The 18149-nt window shown below is 40.5% G+C and overlaps 2 protein-coding genes across 4 annotated transcripts in view; both read right to left on the reverse strand.

Moving 5' to 3' along the window:
* The window catches only part of LOC135498802 (centromere-associated protein E-like), a 66177-nt gene that overhangs the window by 11145 nt on the left and 36883 nt on the right, over positions 1-18149 (reverse strand). For 2 of the 3 annotated variants that reach the window (XM_064789261.1, XM_064789259.1), the window contains 11 exons: positions 17464-17502; positions 14108-14134; positions 13806-13868; positions 11883-12122; positions 10968-11084; positions 10537-10656; positions 9860-10018; positions 8074-8118; positions 1879-2418; positions 1186-1442; positions 101-325 (listed from right to left, as the gene is read on the reverse strand). In XM_064789261.1, the coding sequence (XP_064645331.1) occupies positions 101-325; positions 1186-1442; positions 1879-2418; positions 8074-8118; positions 9860-10018; positions 10537-10656; positions 10968-11084; positions 11883-12122; positions 13806-13868; positions 14108-14134; positions 17464-17502 (1832 nt within the window). The remainder of the gene's footprint in view (positions 1-100; positions 326-1185; positions 1443-1878; positions 2419-8073; positions 8119-9859; positions 10019-10536; positions 10657-10967; positions 11085-11882; positions 12123-13805; positions 13869-14107; positions 14135-17463; positions 17503-18149) is intronic. The other variant, XM_064789260.1, reaches the window with a different exon arrangement.
* Positions 6956-7986, reverse strand: LOC135498804 (uncharacterized). Its single transcript, XM_064789266.1, has one exon. The coding sequence runs from the start codon at positions 7809-7811 to the stop codon at positions 7230-7232; it is 582 nt and encodes a 193-aa protein (XP_064645336.1). The 5' UTR covers positions 7812-7986; the 3' UTR covers positions 6956-7229.

Below are 18149 nucleotides of genomic sequence, written 5' to 3' on the forward strand. Positions count from 1 at the left end.
TGTCCAGAGGGTCCTTGATTGAGAGGTTCTACTGTATTTTTCAAGACCACCTCGTGATGAACAAAGAATGTCACATAGAACTTTCACTCATGATATTTACCCATTGTCGTCCGGAGCAAAATCGTCTAAATTTGGCGTTTTGATACGGTCAAGGTCTGGCGTACTCGCCAAGGTCGTGGTGTGGTTGTTATAAGGTGTCGTCCGCAGCGAGTTTGTGTGAGAGGTCAGCGCCGATCCCGCCGTTTCTGATCGGACGATCTCATTGGCTGGCGGGAAGACGGACTGTGCACTATGGGATTGGAGTGAGAGCGGCCGCCTGAGGATGCTGTGAGTTAGAAGGAGGGTGATGGTTGTGTTATAATTGGTGGATACAGTAAAATTCCCAAAGTTTGGCGCTTTTTTTTGCAATATGCCGTTTTTTGAGAAAAATAGTTTTTTGAAAAAGATCAAAAAATCCCAAAATAAAAGTTTTCAACAAAAATTTTCTTTCGAAAACTGATTTTTTTTGGAAAAAGTATTAAATTTCGAAAAAATTAAATCTTTTGGAAAGAAATGAAATTTTTCAAAAAAACAGTTTTTTAGAGAAAAAAAAATTTCTTCTGAAAAATGAAAAACTGAAAACTGAAATTTTGAAAAACAATTTTAAAAAAAACGTGAATTTTTTTTAAGAAATGAAATTCAGGCAGATTAACACATTTCTTTTTCGCGAATCAAAACTTTTTGCAGAAAGAAACGCGCGCAAAATTTTGGCAACTTACAGTATACATGTATTGTGAGGGGAGTGTGCAAGTAAATTGGTTATAAAGTGCTGGCAGGATGCGGGCGAAACCCCAAAAACAAGTTTGATTGATGAATTCGTGACAACATTTTGGTGCCAGGGGAAAAATTGCTACCAATTACTCGGACATTACAAATAGCACCCGAACCAGATGTTACAACATCAAGAATAGTCAGCTTCCAAACTACCGTACAGCTATAAATTTGAGCCCTTTTTCGAAAGCTTTCGAGATAACATATACTTCCTTAATTGTTTTGACAGAAACCATCACCGAAGAAAAAGTATATCACCATCAATTAAAAATTCAGAAACGAATAAACTCGCCTTCAATTTTTCCAAATTATAAAATCAAATTTCAGCGATTTAATTCTCCTGAAATTCAAAGTCGCCAATGTTAGTTCCATTACCTGCTACTAGGCGTCGCATCGCCCTTCTGCGTCATCGGAGACGTCCCGATATCGGCGAACGTCTTATCCTCCGGGAACGGCATGTCGCCGTTTTCATCGATCTCCATATCGTCGAGGCTCGACTTCATCGATTTCACGGAAAGCGCGGGCGATTTTGAGCGACGTTCCGCGATGGCGGATCGCGTTTCTTCGAGGGATTCCCGATACTTGCTCCGAATCGTTTCTCGGCTAGACGGCGTAGTCTCGCCATGTTTACCCTGAAGAAAATGACGTTATGATGTCACCACCGTTAAAAATAGATCCAAAGATCAGAATTATCCAAATAGATGCGTTAACTATTTGTTAAGAATGATTGTGTTAGTTAGTTGTTATAAGCGTAATTTGCGATAATTAAAGCAGTTAGTTAGCAAATTGATTATATTCAAACTGAATCGATCATATGGAAATGAATGCACTAATTAACTAGTTAATTAACTAAAGTGAAATTGTTAATTATGACGAAGAAAAGTGAAGAAGTGGACAGAACAGACGACAGAAAATGCCCGTAAAAAAATACAAACTCATAACTTGCGTAATACTAAATACTTAATTGACCATTTGAACACTTTATCAGGGTCTCTTTTTTCATACCGGAAGTTCTTTCCGTAAAAATTTCAAAATTTTCGGACCTGAAGGCTCCATTTGTTGACTTACGACAATCGCTTGACCTCGATCTGGTACCACGGGATCAAGAATACGGTCCCCCTCAGGATCCAATGAATGGTCCCTATCACGCTGCAATGTATGCTCCCTACCACACTCCAATGGATGACCCCTAACCCGCTGCGATACATGCTCACTTTCCAACGGATGACCCCCATCACGCTCCAAAATCGGCTTTCTAGAAACAAAATGGCTGAACTTCTGCCTCGTCAGAGAATCGGCCCGCTGCCTAATCTCGTTCAACTTCTTAACCATCGCCCGATTCCGCTTTTTAGCAACTTCCCAATTCTCGCCGACGATCAATAAACGACGTCTTTGATGAATCGGCGAGATCTCTAAGTATTTTTCCGACGGGTCTGAAACCCAGTTGACAGTGGCGCCATCTTTGAGATAAGAGTAGAAGCCTTCGTATTCTAAAAGACGTCTGGCCGATGTGACGATGTTTGCGCTGGTATCGGAGGCATAATCGACCATGGGGTGAGGTTGGTTCGGCATCTTTCCTGGACCGACAGGCGATGGGGTCTGTCTCCTCTACAAGTGTAAAAGATTCTTAACCCTTTTGCTGCCACGGCGATTCTTCAACCGGCGCCACCACATGCCGACGGTCGATACTAGTAAAGAACGGTGGGGCCTACTTTTAACGGAATGGTCAAAACTGATCAGAAGAGGTACCGCAATGAACGAAGGAGTGAGATATTGAAGTTTAAGAAGCGAAAAGATAAGTTTTTAAGCAGTGTGACCTTTTTTTGAGGGCGAGTGTTGGTAAGTTAGAGATGGTGCTAAAGTATTAAAAGAGGCTGAAAAGATAGAAATTTAATTTTAGTTAAAGGTCGTGGAAAAAATAGGTTATCCATGAATGATAATATTATCAAGCAAAATGAATGGGTAATGAGATGCGAAAGCTATGACACATTTGTACATGAAAAAAATGATATTTGCACATGTACAAAATGATATTTGAACATGTACAAAATGATATTTGCTCATGTACAAAATGATATTTGCACATGTACAAAATGATATTTGCACATGTACAAAAATGATATTTGCACATGTACAAAATGATATTTGCACATGTACAAAATGATATTTGCACATGTACAAAATGATATTTGCACATGTACAAAATGATATTTGTACATGTAGAAAACGATATTTCCACATGTACAAAATGATATTTCCACATGTACAAAATGATATTTGCTCATGTACAAAATGATATTTGCACATGTACAAAATGATATTTGCACATGTTCAAAATGATATTTGCACATGTACAAAATGATATTTGCACATGTTCAAAATGATATTTGCACATGTACAAAATGATATTTGCACATGAACAAAATGATATTTGCACATGTACAAAATGATATTTGCACATGTACAAAATGATATTTGCACATGTACAAAATGATATTTGCACATGTACAAAATGATATTTGCACATGAACAAAATGATATTTGTACATGAACAAAATGATATTTGCACATGTACAAAATGATATTAGCACATGAACAAAATGATATTTGCACATGTACAAAATGATATTTGCACATGTACAAAATGATATTTGCACATGTACAAAATGATATTTGCACATGTACAAAACGATATTTGTACATGTATTAAAGTGAAAGTGGTCATCAAAAACGTGTTAAAAATAAATCAAAATTTTATACGAAAGTACACTTTGATTTGTTAGCGTTAGAGGTATCTAATTATTGAATGATGTACCTTACAACCTTTGATCATTGTGATGACGAGTTTACACGATATCCATAACGACTCAATATAATGAATGTTTTCAATCAAAATTGACCAGAATCGTGTACATGTTACTCCCCGAAAATGAAAGTGACAAAGTCAACGACCAGTGGATATCCAAAGAAAAGGAGGAAGATTATTTTGTCAATTGCTTTTTGACTGGACCCGGTTCGAATTCGAACACTCTCAAAAAGAAATGTTGAAAGATCTCTCAGCAGCAGTTAATCCAAGTGAATCCATCAATGAGAAAGACTACTTTGCCAATTAATACAGGTTCGGTGATATATTGATAAAATAACGGATATATTTCTCACAGAGTTGTAACATGTTATCCAAAACTATAAATGAAACGATAATTCCAATCAAATCTTTCTAACTACACGGAGTTTCCTGAATTATATGGACACATATTCCATTCACAAGTTAGAAATCAAATTATAAGTATTCCACTATTAACCCTGCCAGAACCACACCGTGAAAATATTACTTTTTCTCGCACATAAAAATATCAGCGCACCAAGATACAGTTCTTGACAAATGTTACACAGCATTTGATTTGCTAAGTAATGAGCATATATTCGGTCATATTTATAAAATATGTTACATAGGCCTTTAGAAATGGTTAATATTAATCCCTGCACACAATAACAGTTTGTCTAAAGACCTACACGCATATAAATATGATGTGTGATTGTGTGATGTATATTCAACAAAGTCCAGTTATTCTAACTTTCAAGATTAACACGGCTTAAGTTTTATTAGGCTTTGTTGGCCACTTCCTGCTGTTAAAATATTTTGCTTAAGTACGGTCCCAGTGGGTGTTTCAAAGTCACAGGCAGGCCCAAAGGCCTACTTTAGAGGTACACATGTTTCCACATCAGACTGGCTCTCATCCAACATGCATCAAACGGTAAAAGTTTCCATCATAAAAGCTTTGACTGAGATTTAAAGGGTAACTCGTGTCAAATTTCAAAATATAATGTTTTAGCTGTTTTTGACAAATGACTATGTGACTTTCTCATAAATCGGTAAGATTTTCGAAACGAAATGCACATTTTCTAGAAATTGATGGTTTAATCCCGCCCGGACGGCTCGCTTCGATGCCGTTTTCGTTGATGACGTCACAACATGAACATTTTTGCGGTCGTGGTGGTTTACTTTCAGCGATTTTATAATAAATCTAATCAAAAATGGAAAATTTGAGCTTTACATTTGTGATCAACAATTAAAAACGGACGTATTTCCGCAAAGTTGTAAATCACATCATAGTATCACTTTAAGATTTCAGGTTCTCAGCCAAAATGGTGATGGCTATGGTAACACTTAATCAATATATATTCTACCAGTGTACCATGATTTATCAACCAGCGCTACAATCTGGGCATTTCTGACCGCTACCCATTCATACACCTGGGTGCAGAGAGACAAGTGAGACAAAGAGACCAGCCTACAGTCTTGGGCCGCTAGTGAGGGTTGAACCAGGGACCTCTTGACCGCTAGTCAAGAGTCCCAACCACTACACCACAGCATTTTTTAGTTAACGTTAGCAGAATGGTCAAATGGCCCAATTTGTCAATAACAGCCATCGAGGAGCAACCACCCCGATCCCCAACTTACCCTGGACTGCCCCCTGGAGGATGTAGAACGTAACTGTACAAGCGCACTCATGATAACGGCCAAAAAGTTAACACCATCAGCAATGAGTATCCATTTTGTCACGAATTAGTTATGGCTCCTTGAGTAGGCCAGCCGACATCCCCTTCAACTCAAAAACCGATCCATAAAGCATAAGAAATATATCGCGCGCCTCATACGTTTTTGATAACAGTCATAGGCCCGAAGTGCCAAAGTTTATTTTCCACAGCAAGACATGTTTAGATATTAGAAACAGTCATCTAATTTTGCATAATACTTGACAGTTACCAGTATGTTATGACTCAAACGACTTAGCCCGACTTGTATTGGCCAAGTTATTTTTTACGGTCCTCATGAAAACTTATCATGTTCGTAAACCCAAAACAGAGGGGTAGATTAGATTTCTTGGATATGAAACATAGCGAATGGTATCACTTTTGCCAAGAGTTAGGCCACAAAATGAATTTCTCTTTTCTGAAATCTGTGCAGCACAGTGACGTTTTGCAACGATATCATTCCGTGATTCAGGTGAAAAGATAAATTGAATTTCAACATCTACGAACCCAAATTGTTATTTTGCGAACAACGAATATTTTCTCGACCTAAAAGCAAAAGTTAGAACACATGACAATTAGATTTTAAATATTCATGCAGACACTGTTCATTAATTTCTCTCAAATGTTACATAAAACAAATAAATTAACAAAATGTTACATTTAATACACACAGAGAAAAATATATGACCCAAATTTAAAAAAAATTATTACGAAGAAATCATGCAATTGTGAAATAAAAGTGAGAAAGTATAACATTCAAAATCAAAATGAACTGAAAGTTATGAAATTAACAATCGTGCAGTTAAGTTGTGCTATAAATTAAAATCCAAATAGTAATATTATATTGTTAATCCCGAAATCAAAAAAATGCACCCAAATTTCTAAATTCACGCCAAAAATGACTAATACCTTGTCAGTACTGGTTCTACTCCTGCCAGAAGTCGACCTTGACCTTTGGCCCGACGCCGACCTTGACCTCTGCCCTTCCAAGGTCACTGTCACACTGGAGGGAGTGACCCTGCCGGTGTGATGTGAAAGGCTTGGAGAGGGCTGCCTCGGGGAGGCGGGGCCAAAGCTCGGCTGTTGGGAGGAGAGAGATTCGTATTCGGAGTTATGGGAGCGATTCGGTCGGCTCGGCTCAAACAGCTGTAGGGGGCAAGCGTAATCGGATGAAATAGTTTATTATCGAGAGAGGCATTGTGTTAAAGGCCTACGCCATTTATTTAAAATTCTTAACTGAATGCAATTTTATTTGACAAATGCATATTGAAAATAAATTTCAACATTACTGTTGTGGACATTCAACAAATACCTCTGAATCTTTTCATTTCTATCGTCTAGTGATTCTACTTATCAAGTGGGAAAAAATGAAAATATCGTCCTACGAAAAATCAGAAATATCTTCTCCCTGAACTATACGCAAACTGTACAGCATAAAGTCGCGGCGATGATATGCAAAGATATATATACAACACATTGTGCAAGATTATCTTCAAACACATTCATACATTATGCAAATTGTCATTAAAGGAGGACTTGAGCAATTGACAACCTGCCACAAATGTGTGCTTAAAGGTTCCTGGCTTACATACACCATCACGTGTCTAAAGGTGAAGACAGAGTTGGGAGAATGATTGTGTCCAAATTTGATTGAGCCCAGAATAACCCCTCCAGTGGCACAATTATTCAGATCTGACAGTGAATAAAACAACTCCTCCTTTAATAATTACACAAAATAGTGCAAAGCTTAAAACAACATGTAAAAGAATCAGCGGTGTGAACTCAGAGTTACGAAACACTTTCTCAGATAAATAACACTGTGCAATTAACGATTAGGACAAAATTATAAAACAATTTTCAAAATCAGATTATAAACAACACGGTTAGATTCCACCCATACGAGTAACACATCTCACCGCGATGTCCGGACGAATAATATTCGGGAAGCTCGGCGACATCATATTCAACCTCGTCATAGGTAGAATCGTCGTCTCCTCAGCGTCAAACGGATCCTGCAACTCTATGTCCTCGGTGATGCCCTCTATTGGTTGTAGTTTCCCCTCCGGCCAAATCAACATCGACGCCGACGCCTCCGGTTCCTGACCCTTGATGTAACGCGAACCAAAACGCGCCAACGACGAGAAAATACTCGACGGGTTGACACCAATCAAGATCGTCTCTAAAGATATCTGCGTCGCGAGGCGATAGATGTTTAACGTACGTTGCAACTGCTCGTCGGATAATACATCTGCGCCGTCCGCCATTTTGAAAGATCCTCGTATCATCTTCAACGCCATCTTCTGATCCAATGTCAATTTCTCCTCCTGCATCACACTTTGGACCTTCTCAAACGTATTGTTGTCGATTTCACTGGTGGATTTCTCCGAGGTCTTGTCCGATTCGCTACCTTCGATTTCATCCTCGTGTATGGTTTCGCTGTCCCGGAAACTGACCTTTCGGCGCATTGCGTTCAAGTTACGCAACCGCTGACCGCCCCACTTTTTGTGCGAAGAAATGTGCAAAAGCAGACATGCAAATGAGGTACTGAATATGCAAATGAGGCACCAAATATGCTAATGAGCTACAAAAATATGCAAATGAGCGCCAGCGTTAGTGACAAAACTTGGTTTGAACAACTGGGCCTTGTTTCTGAGTTAAAATAACAAGCATGCTACAGATCTTTACGACTGCCACCGAATCTCGATGAAAAAAAGCGCTGATAATTACCTCGTCTTCATCTTTTTCTTTCAACTTGGCGTGGAGCTCCTTCACCTAAAAAACAAACAATTCGACCTTTTTTTATATCGTCCTTGGTTGACACACCTTGACTGCTTTGATTTGCCATAAATTTCATAAGACCACACCCATCTCAGAACTTCATGTAGAGTCATTTCAACCATATGTGACCTGCTCCAGCAAAACCAGTCGCATGTCGCACATAAGATGAGCCTAGATGACACCAGAAGATAATAGATGAAATTGATGTTGTCAGATTTCACAAACAGCAGACAATAGTGAAATGAACAAACAGTCCGTCTCAACCTGCCAAGCTCTGAGCGATATGCGACTGGTTTTGCTGGAACGGGTCACATATGTTGACCAAATTTCTGTACAGATTCATTGCTGTATCTGAATCGGAAGTTCAAGGCAAAAACGTCTTCACATCAATAATTATATCATCAATGTTATCAAAAATGACCTCACATAATGCAATATGATCAAGTTTTTCAAAATGTGACTCGCTCTACCAAAACTAGGCGCTTGTCGCATCTGAACTTGACAGGTTGATACGGACTTGTTGTTCATTTCCATATTGTAGACCTTTTGTGAAATGTGACCAAATCAGTTTGTAATAGATTTCACAAAAGGTCTACAATAGGGAAATGAACAACAAGTCCGTATCAACCTGTCGAGTTCAGATGCGACAAGCGCCTAGTTTTGGTAGAGCGGGTCACAAATGTGCTGAAAATCATAACGGTCATGATGATAAATGAAAACCTACAAACATTAAAGTGCAATCAACCAATATGTGAAAAACGTCGAACAATTAATTGAATACAGGACGCGAATTCCAAGGTTACCGGTCGAACAGTGCACAAAGGTATCAACTGGTTAATGTGCCATGGGACCGCACACAGCAGGTAATATCTTCTGATCTCTGATTGGTAAATATTCATAGGTCAAGGGTCACACAGTGCAAAAAGTCTCAAGTCGTTAGCAAGGTCACAAGAATGCACACAAATACACCATCCGCTGACCTCTGATGGACGTATGGGAAGCGACCTTGACCTCTTCCTGGTAAAGCCCTTGTGAAGGTCGTCATGAAGGTCGTCAAGGTCAAACTTGACTTTATCCAGGAGCTTGAAGTGAGGTTTGGAAGCCTTGGGGCTGACATCACCGTGGTTACTGTGGACGTCATCTGGCTCATCACCAGCTTCGATTTCTGTCTCAATTTCCTCTACAAATTCTCCGATCTGAGTTTCCAACTCAACCGGCGACGCTGCATCCGTATTTGCTTTCGTCGCCAAACTAACAAAGATTTGGCCCGTGTCGCCCATTTCTGACGACGCTTCAGTCTCTGTCTCCCATTGGCCGCTTTTTCTCGAGTGTCGCGACATGCGGCCGCTGTTTCTGGATTGGAGCTCCACCTAGCGAGTGGTATTGGAATCAATCAATCAATCGTCCCTAATCAAATTATCAGAATTTCTCTTTTAACACGGAGAATATTGCTGATGGTAATTAGACACTGTGATGTGAATTGGAAGTCTGTTTCCGAGCCAATGGGACTTCCCTTACACTAATTACATGGGAACAGTGATTAAACTTGTAAAAAGATGGCACTGTGTGTCAAGATTACTGTCTGAGACGCACTTTGAATTCCTAACATCACAAAATAGCTAAAAATCGATAAGTCTTTACGCTAATAAAGACATCGGATAGAGAAAGCCAAACCAACCAGATGCAGAAACCGGATGTTGAAACTTTTCGGGACAACCTGTATAACGTTACCGACCTTAGCATCATCCGTCTGTTCCAGCAAGTCTTCCCCCTCCGCGTCCTCGGTCACTTCCTGTAAATTCTCCGGCTGTTCGCCGACGTCTGGTGTCGCCACCACTGGTGGCGCTGGTGTAGCACTGGCCCGGCTTTTACGCTTCTCGTCCTCGGCAACTTCCTGTGTGGAGAGCAGCACTGGTAAAAAACACTCACCGAGAGCAGTATAATAGAGGCAGTATCTCCTACCCTACAACTGCCGAATACTTGCCTTCAGTCTCGTCTTTTTGAAACATTACCCATCATGCAAAGTTGCTTTGGTTAATTGACGCCAGAACCCAAAGTAACTACAACCATACACCGACTGTTACAATGTTAAAGGCTGACGCCATTCATTGAAAATTTGAAATTTATAACTGAATTTGAAAATTTCAAATTGTGTTAATACATGCTGATTATAACTTTCAGCATTGCGGTATTGTGCAAACTGCATTTCTATTTTCCTGGACCACCAGTAATTACAAATGGCGTACCCCTTTAAGACCTCACCATCACTGACTATTAAAGCTTTCAAAACATCTTTCAAATCGCCACCCGAGAAAATATCACCGTAACCACATCAACCCTCCAATAAGCAATAGGCCAACCCACTCCTTGTCAAGTTGAGTCCATTGAAGAAAAGAAGGGGTGACAACTTACCAATTCTTCTTGTTCATTGATGAAATCTTCAAGTTGGGCCATAGCGACGTCCGCCTCTTTTTCCGCGACATTCTGTAACTTCTGCGATTGGTCAATTTGTTCGATTAGAACGTTACGTTCCTGAAAAGAATCGGAAAGCAAACTAGATATATTCTCATGCGCCTGTGATTATTCACAAAATCTTTGCGTAGAACTTCAGTGGAGGCAGCCAGTGTTGGTATAGGGACGGAGCCTCTCTATTAAGGACACCTCTGTAATAAGGACACCTCTGTATTAAGGACACCCTATCTACAAGTATTAAGGACACTAGTTTTGGTCCCAAATTGGCTGCTTCCATCCGCTTGTACCTCTCTAATCAGGACACCTCTCTATTAAGGACAGCACTTGACAGTTGTCCATTATAGAGAGGTTCTGCTGTAATGGATACTTACGGCCTCCCATTTTGACTTGTGCTCCTGAAACTGGCCCTTGAGGGTGTTGACTTTTCGTTGTGTTTTCAGAATCGTGTCCGACAGCTGTTCCTCTAACTCAGAGATCCGCGCACGGGCCTGAAATTCAAATACAAATTCAATTTCATAAACGCAAATCGTGAAAATGTTTCATCATCACGAATGAGAGAGAAGTGAAGGAATGCAACTAATGAGGTTACTGCAGCTGGGTGCATTCCCAGCTCTTCTGTTGCCATTGGAATGACACTGGTTGCCCACTGGGGTGCATTCCCAGCTCTTCTGTTGCCATTGGAATGACACTGGTTGCCCACTGGGTGCATTCCCAGCTCTTCTGTTGCCATTGGAATGACACTGGTTGCCCACTGGGTGCATTCCCAGCTTTTCTGTTGCCATTGGAATGACACTGGTTGCCCACTGGAACTATCCTGGGCATCACTGAAACTCCACTGGTTGCCACTGGACTTTTGTTTTTTGTGACACCAAGATCTCAGTCGGCTAACCCCTGACGCTTGAACACAACGCTATCGAACTCCACTGGTTATTACTGGGAACAAGATGCCACTGGCACTCGATCCACTGGTAACTACTGTCACTCCACTGGTTAACAGTGGGCACTCTCTACTGCTACAACTGCACTCGTCACCACTGGAACACTGCTGGTTGCCACTGGAACCACACTGGCCACTAATGGATCACCATCGTTTTCTTAGCTGTTCATCACCAAACCTGAGCATGTTACCACTGGAACACTACTGGTTGCCACTGGAACCACACTGGCCACTAATGGATCACCATCTTAGCTGTTCATCACCAAACCTGGACATGTAATCACTGGAACGTTACTGGAACACACTGGAACTGCCATGGTAACCACTGGAACTTGCAAATCAAACTCACCAACTCCCTAAACTGAGTGAAGCGCCCCAGGACGTGATTCGAAGGCACATCGGCCCACATTTCCTCAGCATCAAGGTCGTAGCTGTAGTCAAAGGTCATGACCTCCTCCTTGACCTGCTGCAGTGATTTGTGACTTGCCGGCCGACTCTTATCAGCTTCTTCTTCTTCTTCATTCTCGGACGGTGATGCCCCCTTTCCTTTCTTTTTGGATTTGGAGTTATTGGTATTCGGACGAGAGTCCTGTAAAGAATGATGGTATACAGTGGAACCTCTCTTAACGGACACCTCTCTAATGAGGACAACCTCTCCGTCGAGGACAACCTCTCCGTCGAGGACAACCTCTCCATCGAGGACAACCTCTCCGTTGAGGACAACCTCTCTATTGAGGACAACCCTTATATTGAGGACAACCTCTCAGTTGAGGACAACCTCTCTATTGAGGACAACTTTAATATTGAGGACAACCTCTCCGTTGAGGACAACCTCTCTATTGAGGACAACTTCTATATTGAGGACAACCTCTCTTTTGAGGATAACCTCTCTATTGAGGACAACCTCCCTATTGAGGACAACCTCTCTTTTGAGGACAACCTCTCTATTAAGGACTCTAGTTTTGGTCCCAAAGTGGAATTTTCCATTCAATTTGACCTCTCTAATCAGGATACCTCGACTCTATTGACATGGACAGGAGTTGTCAGTCCCGAGGGGGTCCTTAATAGATAGTGGCCATGCAGGTCACTAACAGTGAAAGGGTTAACCAATCAACAAGAAGTTGACTAAGGGAATGGTGATTGTTGATACAGATGCCATACAGCACACTTGGGATTAAAGGATTAACAGTCTTAATCTGTTAATCTCCTTGTTGTGGGTTTAGTGGTGGGCTTAAGCCAGGTTCGTAAAGTTTATTGAAAAGGATAATTTATTGTTCCAGAAAATTTTGTCTTGATAATTATCCAAGATTGCTGTAACAAAAATCCGTTGTTTCCGGGCACTTTAACCCCTTGGTGGACTGTTACAATGCAAAGGTTGAGGTCACCTCAAATTGGGTCAAGCATGCCGTATTGGAATTTTAGAATTTGAACTTAGTGCCTAAGAAATTAACAAATTTATTTTTGTGAGGTTTGAAGGACATGAGTAATTATAATGATGCACCACCATGAGCCTTGAAGTACAATGATTTGATTTATTTTTGTTTTGACGGCACATTTGTTACAAAACGTTTGAGCAAGGCATGAAACCTCAACCACAAAACACATTGATTTCTGTAACTATTTATACCACAACAGGCTGTGACCACAGCATGTTCAATATATCATTAAGACATTTTTGAGACTCACCACCCTGATTCAGGGCGCGGGGGTTAACAGTCAAACAAGGGAACATCCTCCTACCCTTCAAAGGGGCAGTCACAAGCAGGGTTCCAACTACCCTGATATCACCTTCTCATGGTGCATGTGTAACAGAATTGGTGCCGACAACATGCTAGTTCCTGATAGACACTGCAGATGGCAACACTGCGCAAACATCAAAGTGACGACACTGACACATTGAACTTCTAACAACAAAATATATATAGAGAAAAAAAGTTACAAATTTCGAGATGTCGGATTATCTTTCGGAGATTTTTTTTTTTGCCAATTTACTCCACCACCTTTGCGACCCTGTGATGATGACGCAGACTAATTTTTCAATGGGGCACCGTCGACTGGTTTGACAGGGACTACGTCCTCTTCACTTCCCAAATCACGCCCCAGTAACCTCTGATATCAGAATGCTCTGCTGCGGAACCGAATCTACGTTAGCACCTGGCCGTCCAAGACAATATACTAGCTGTCCAACGTCGTCAAAACAGTGGCGATGACATCACGATTATGCGCAACTGACAACATTTATCTAACAACAACGACAACATCAACAACATACCCGCGTTTTAAACTTTGGAATATTACGCACAGGTTTCGGTTTTGTTTTCGTTTTTGCGGGTTGCTATTGAAAAGAATACCTAAGATATAACGTGCTGAATATAACAAGCCGCAATTAGCATATTCTATGCGGTATCTAAGCAGGACAAACTTCAATATTATGACACAATATCTTCCCTCGCAGAGAGCTTCAATTGCATTTGTCATCTTTTTGCGTCGAGAAAATGTCACCATTTACTGTATCTGGGTATCTTCTGGTGCACCCTGTAGAACACATCGCCAGAGATTGAATTGTTAACTTACCGATTTTGTTTCAGAGAGGTTAGTGGACTGAAAACAAAACGAAAACAATGTTAGGTGGTTTACATCATCACGCGTGAAAACCAAAATATAAAATATTATGCAACACGGTATCGGGACAGAGGCAGCCGCAGCACAGTGGACGAGAGTCGGCCTCATGATCAGGAGGTCATGGGTTCGACTCCTGTTCACTGCTTGGCTCCTCTACTGGTTGAGTTCAAGTGAGCGCCATCTCGTTGCTCCTTGAAACCCCTGATTGATTTCTGTGAAACGTGTCAAAGAAAACTAACGCTGAATTGTGAGAATTATTCACTCATCAAAGTACAGACACCAAAATTACTGAAATATGAGAGAAAGGTTTAGTTCTTTCATTCATTAGAAAAGGATAAGCAAAGGAAGAATTCCGTTCCAAAGTTTCTGAACACTTTCAATGTTAAAGGCCAACGCTGTAGGTTACAAATTTGTAATTTGTAATTTGTAACGGAATTTGAAAATGTTCAGTTGCGTTTATGTATCAAATAAGAATTTATGCATTGACGTTGTGTGGAGAGATGTTCAAATATTATAAGTACAAAGTTTCAGCAAATCACTATCTGATCTATTTTAGCATTTTGGAACCAATTCTTCATTTGTGAAGAAAATATTATCATGCGTGTTATATCAAACTCCGACATACTGCATCGTCAATCTCTCCAGGAGCTGGCTCTGTGGCGCCCTCTGGACTTGGTGGAATCTGCTCCGCCTGCGGACGAAGACAGTCATGCAGTTATTACGAATCGGATAGGTTAAAATGCTCCGAATCAACCTCATTGACACCACTGTAACTTTAGGAATGTGGTGTACTGCGCCCATCCGGGTGGGTCGAAATGCGCCCATATGGATGGCGCCCATATGGATGGCGCCCATATGGATGGTGCCCATATGGATGGCGCCCATATGGATGGCGCCCATATGGATGGCGCCCATATGGATGGCACCCATATGGATGGCGCCCATATGGATGGCACCCATATGGATGGTGCCCATACAAACATTTAAGATTCTCTCCGTCTTGGTTTTGCCGCTCAACTCAATAAAAAATAAACTCCAAAGAAATCCGACCAGTATGATAAGGACAAAACTTTTATGAATGGACTATAGTCGTTATTAATTCTTGCCGACACCAAAAATGGGTAATCCCTGTAGTTAGCATGCAGAAATCATCAGAGCAGACATACATTTCGACTGACGCTTTTGACTTTGAATTTTTGCTGAAGATATTCCGTCAGTTGTTGTCCGCGAACGTGAAGCTGAAATTGACGTTAATTATATACACCTAATTAATCTAATGAACTTGGAAATTTTACATAGACTGATTTTTCTGACGGGTTAGTTTTAACAGGATAAAGGGGATATATCATATAGAGGTGATTTAAGCCAGAATAGATTAACCCTTTTGCTGCTGACTCTACGATGTCGGCCATTTCTTGGCGTGCATAGGTGTAGATAGCAATGCTGAACATTACTCCCGTTTATCTAAACGGGCAAATGGTATTCAAAACTGGCGCCATCTTTAGAGTTTGAAGTAACCTAATGTTTCACCGAGCGCTTATGGCAAGTTTAGAGAAGCTACACTCAAGTTTTGATGAATTTAAGTTATAGCAGGGCGTGACGTGCTCCGTACGTCAAAGGCAGGTAATGGGGACATGTGACATGACCTCTTACGAACGTCACCAGCAGCAAAAGGGTTAAACATTGTTTACAAAGACTTATAGGGGTAGTTTACATTTGCTTTGTGATAAATTAGCAAAACAGGTGCAATAGGGAAAAGCGGCGAAGTATCGATGACATTTCGACTCGGATAAAACTAACACTCTAACATTTTACAAATTCACAATGGTACGGGGTTGAGTGGTAAAGGGTTAAATGACACAGGAGCAACTCAAATAGGTCCAACTCTCCGGCACTACAAGACAAAATAGTCGTTGCTAATTTAAGGTTTCAAACGTCACAACCTCTTCATAACAATTTCTCCTTCTTTCTTCTGAAGGGGCTGGGTGCATAAGGAGCCATCCTCTCGATTGTGATTGTAGCAAAAACTCCCAGGGCGATTTTTCTGAAACTCGCATGAATGACACTATGGCCCAAAATATTAATTATGGTCAAACAATGAATTGAAATTGACCTAATTAATTTCTATTGTCTTGCTTCAAACCCAAAACCGAAGGGGAAATAGTGGGAGCTTTGCATTTTTAGACATTCCACAAGAATCGCCACGACAAACTCCTTAAGATAGTGAAAAAAATATTTAACATTTCGATCAGGAAAGAGCCCCAAAATGTCCTGATGACATCATTGATATGGCACTTTTGCCTCAAAATTCTGTTAATTAGTGAGCCAAACATGATGTAAGCCATCTGTTGTTATCTGTTGTTAATCCCTTATTATGAGTGCTATTGACAAGATTACCTACTTCATGGGCTCAACCACTTCTTCTGAGGGGTGCCAGCAGTGAAGTTTATGATTGAACTAAATGAAGTAAAATGACTTGTTTCCCTCAATCTTGTTCATAATGACCACCTGTTCCCCTTGACTGTCCCAGAGTGGTATAGTCCAATAGTAGTCCCCATTGCTACGAAATGATGGCTTTACTGTGAAATAGATCCCTAAATATTGCTAATCAGTAGATCAATTGTCACAGAGTGATTTTAGCCAATAATGAGTTCAGACTTTTGGGCCAAAAGAGGCAGAATATGTGACCCGCTCTACCAAAACTAGGCACTTGTCGCATCTAAACTCGACAGGTTGATACGGACTTGTTGTTCATTTCCCTATTGTAGACCTTTTGTGAAATCTATTACAAACTGATTTGGTCACATTTCACAAAAGGTCTACAATAGGGAAATGAACAACAAGTCCGTATCAACCTGTCAAGTTGAGATGCGACAAGTGCCTAGTTTTGGTAGAGCGGGTCACATATGAATTTTTAGACAGGAATTATTTCTAAATTTCATTCAAAACAAGCGAAAGTCGGGGAAAACACAGTAGTAGCCAAGAGAGTCCTCCTACCAGTTAATACCGCGCCAAGAAGGCTTTGTACCGAACAGAGGAATGTTATTTCTGACCAGTACAGCAGTAGCTTTAGGAAGAAAGATAGGTTTTGGGCGGTGTTATTTGGAAAGGAAAGATATCACGGCCATTTTGAATAACCACCAAATAGGTATTGTCAAAGGGTGGGTTAGAGCAAGGTATTCTATAGAACAGAATTTGGCAGAAAAAATGGAAATGTGACAGAAAATTTCAAAATGCTGAAAAAAAAATAATTTGAAAGAAAAAACCGAAAACCAAATAAGCACTCTACGCAATAAGATGCTACATACTGCTGTTTTGAGTTCCTCGATTTGTAACTCTTGCTCCACCTGTCAATCAAAATGATTAGTGAGCTGTCAATCAAGCCAATTAGATTATCAATTAAGCCATATAAAATGTTATTGGGGCATATGCAGGGCATTGTTGTAGAACTGAATGGATCACTGGGAAGGGCATGCAATTATATTTGTAAGTCAGTACTTCCGTCAAACCTTAATGAGGTAAAAAGAATCTTCAAAAATAGATTTCTAGGCAATTTGGTGGCCATATTGTATTTTGGTGGCCATCTTGGATTTGGAGGCCAATTCAAGTTGGTCCCAAAGCTTTGATATTTTATTGAACAAGGGTTGATGCGAAAAGAATACAAGATGAACTCAGTCGTCATTTTCCACAACACCTCCCCTGAGGCCAACAGTGTTAATTTTTTGCTTCATAAATATGTTGCTCTCTTAGCCCAACAATTTAGTAACTACATGTAAATCAAAATGTAAATCAGTCCTGGTTGTTCAAAACTAGCTTTGCACTAACGCTGGCCTTATACTAACTCAGCATCATCTTCTTTAGTTATGCCCTCAGACTTAACGTCAAGTTAAAGGGAACTGAAACCGCCAAGCCTTCGTATGACCTCGTTTTCATTTCCCGCGTATCGGGTGATCAGAACGAGGCATGAATGAAACATGGCGCCTAGCTGTCAATC

Source organism: Lineus longissimus, chromosome 14 (genome assembly GCF_910592395.1).
Source record: "Lineus longissimus chromosome 14, tnLinLong1.2, whole genome shotgun sequence".
NCBI lineage: Eukaryota > Metazoa > Nemertea > Pilidiophora > Heteronemertea > Lineidae > Lineus > Lineus longissimus.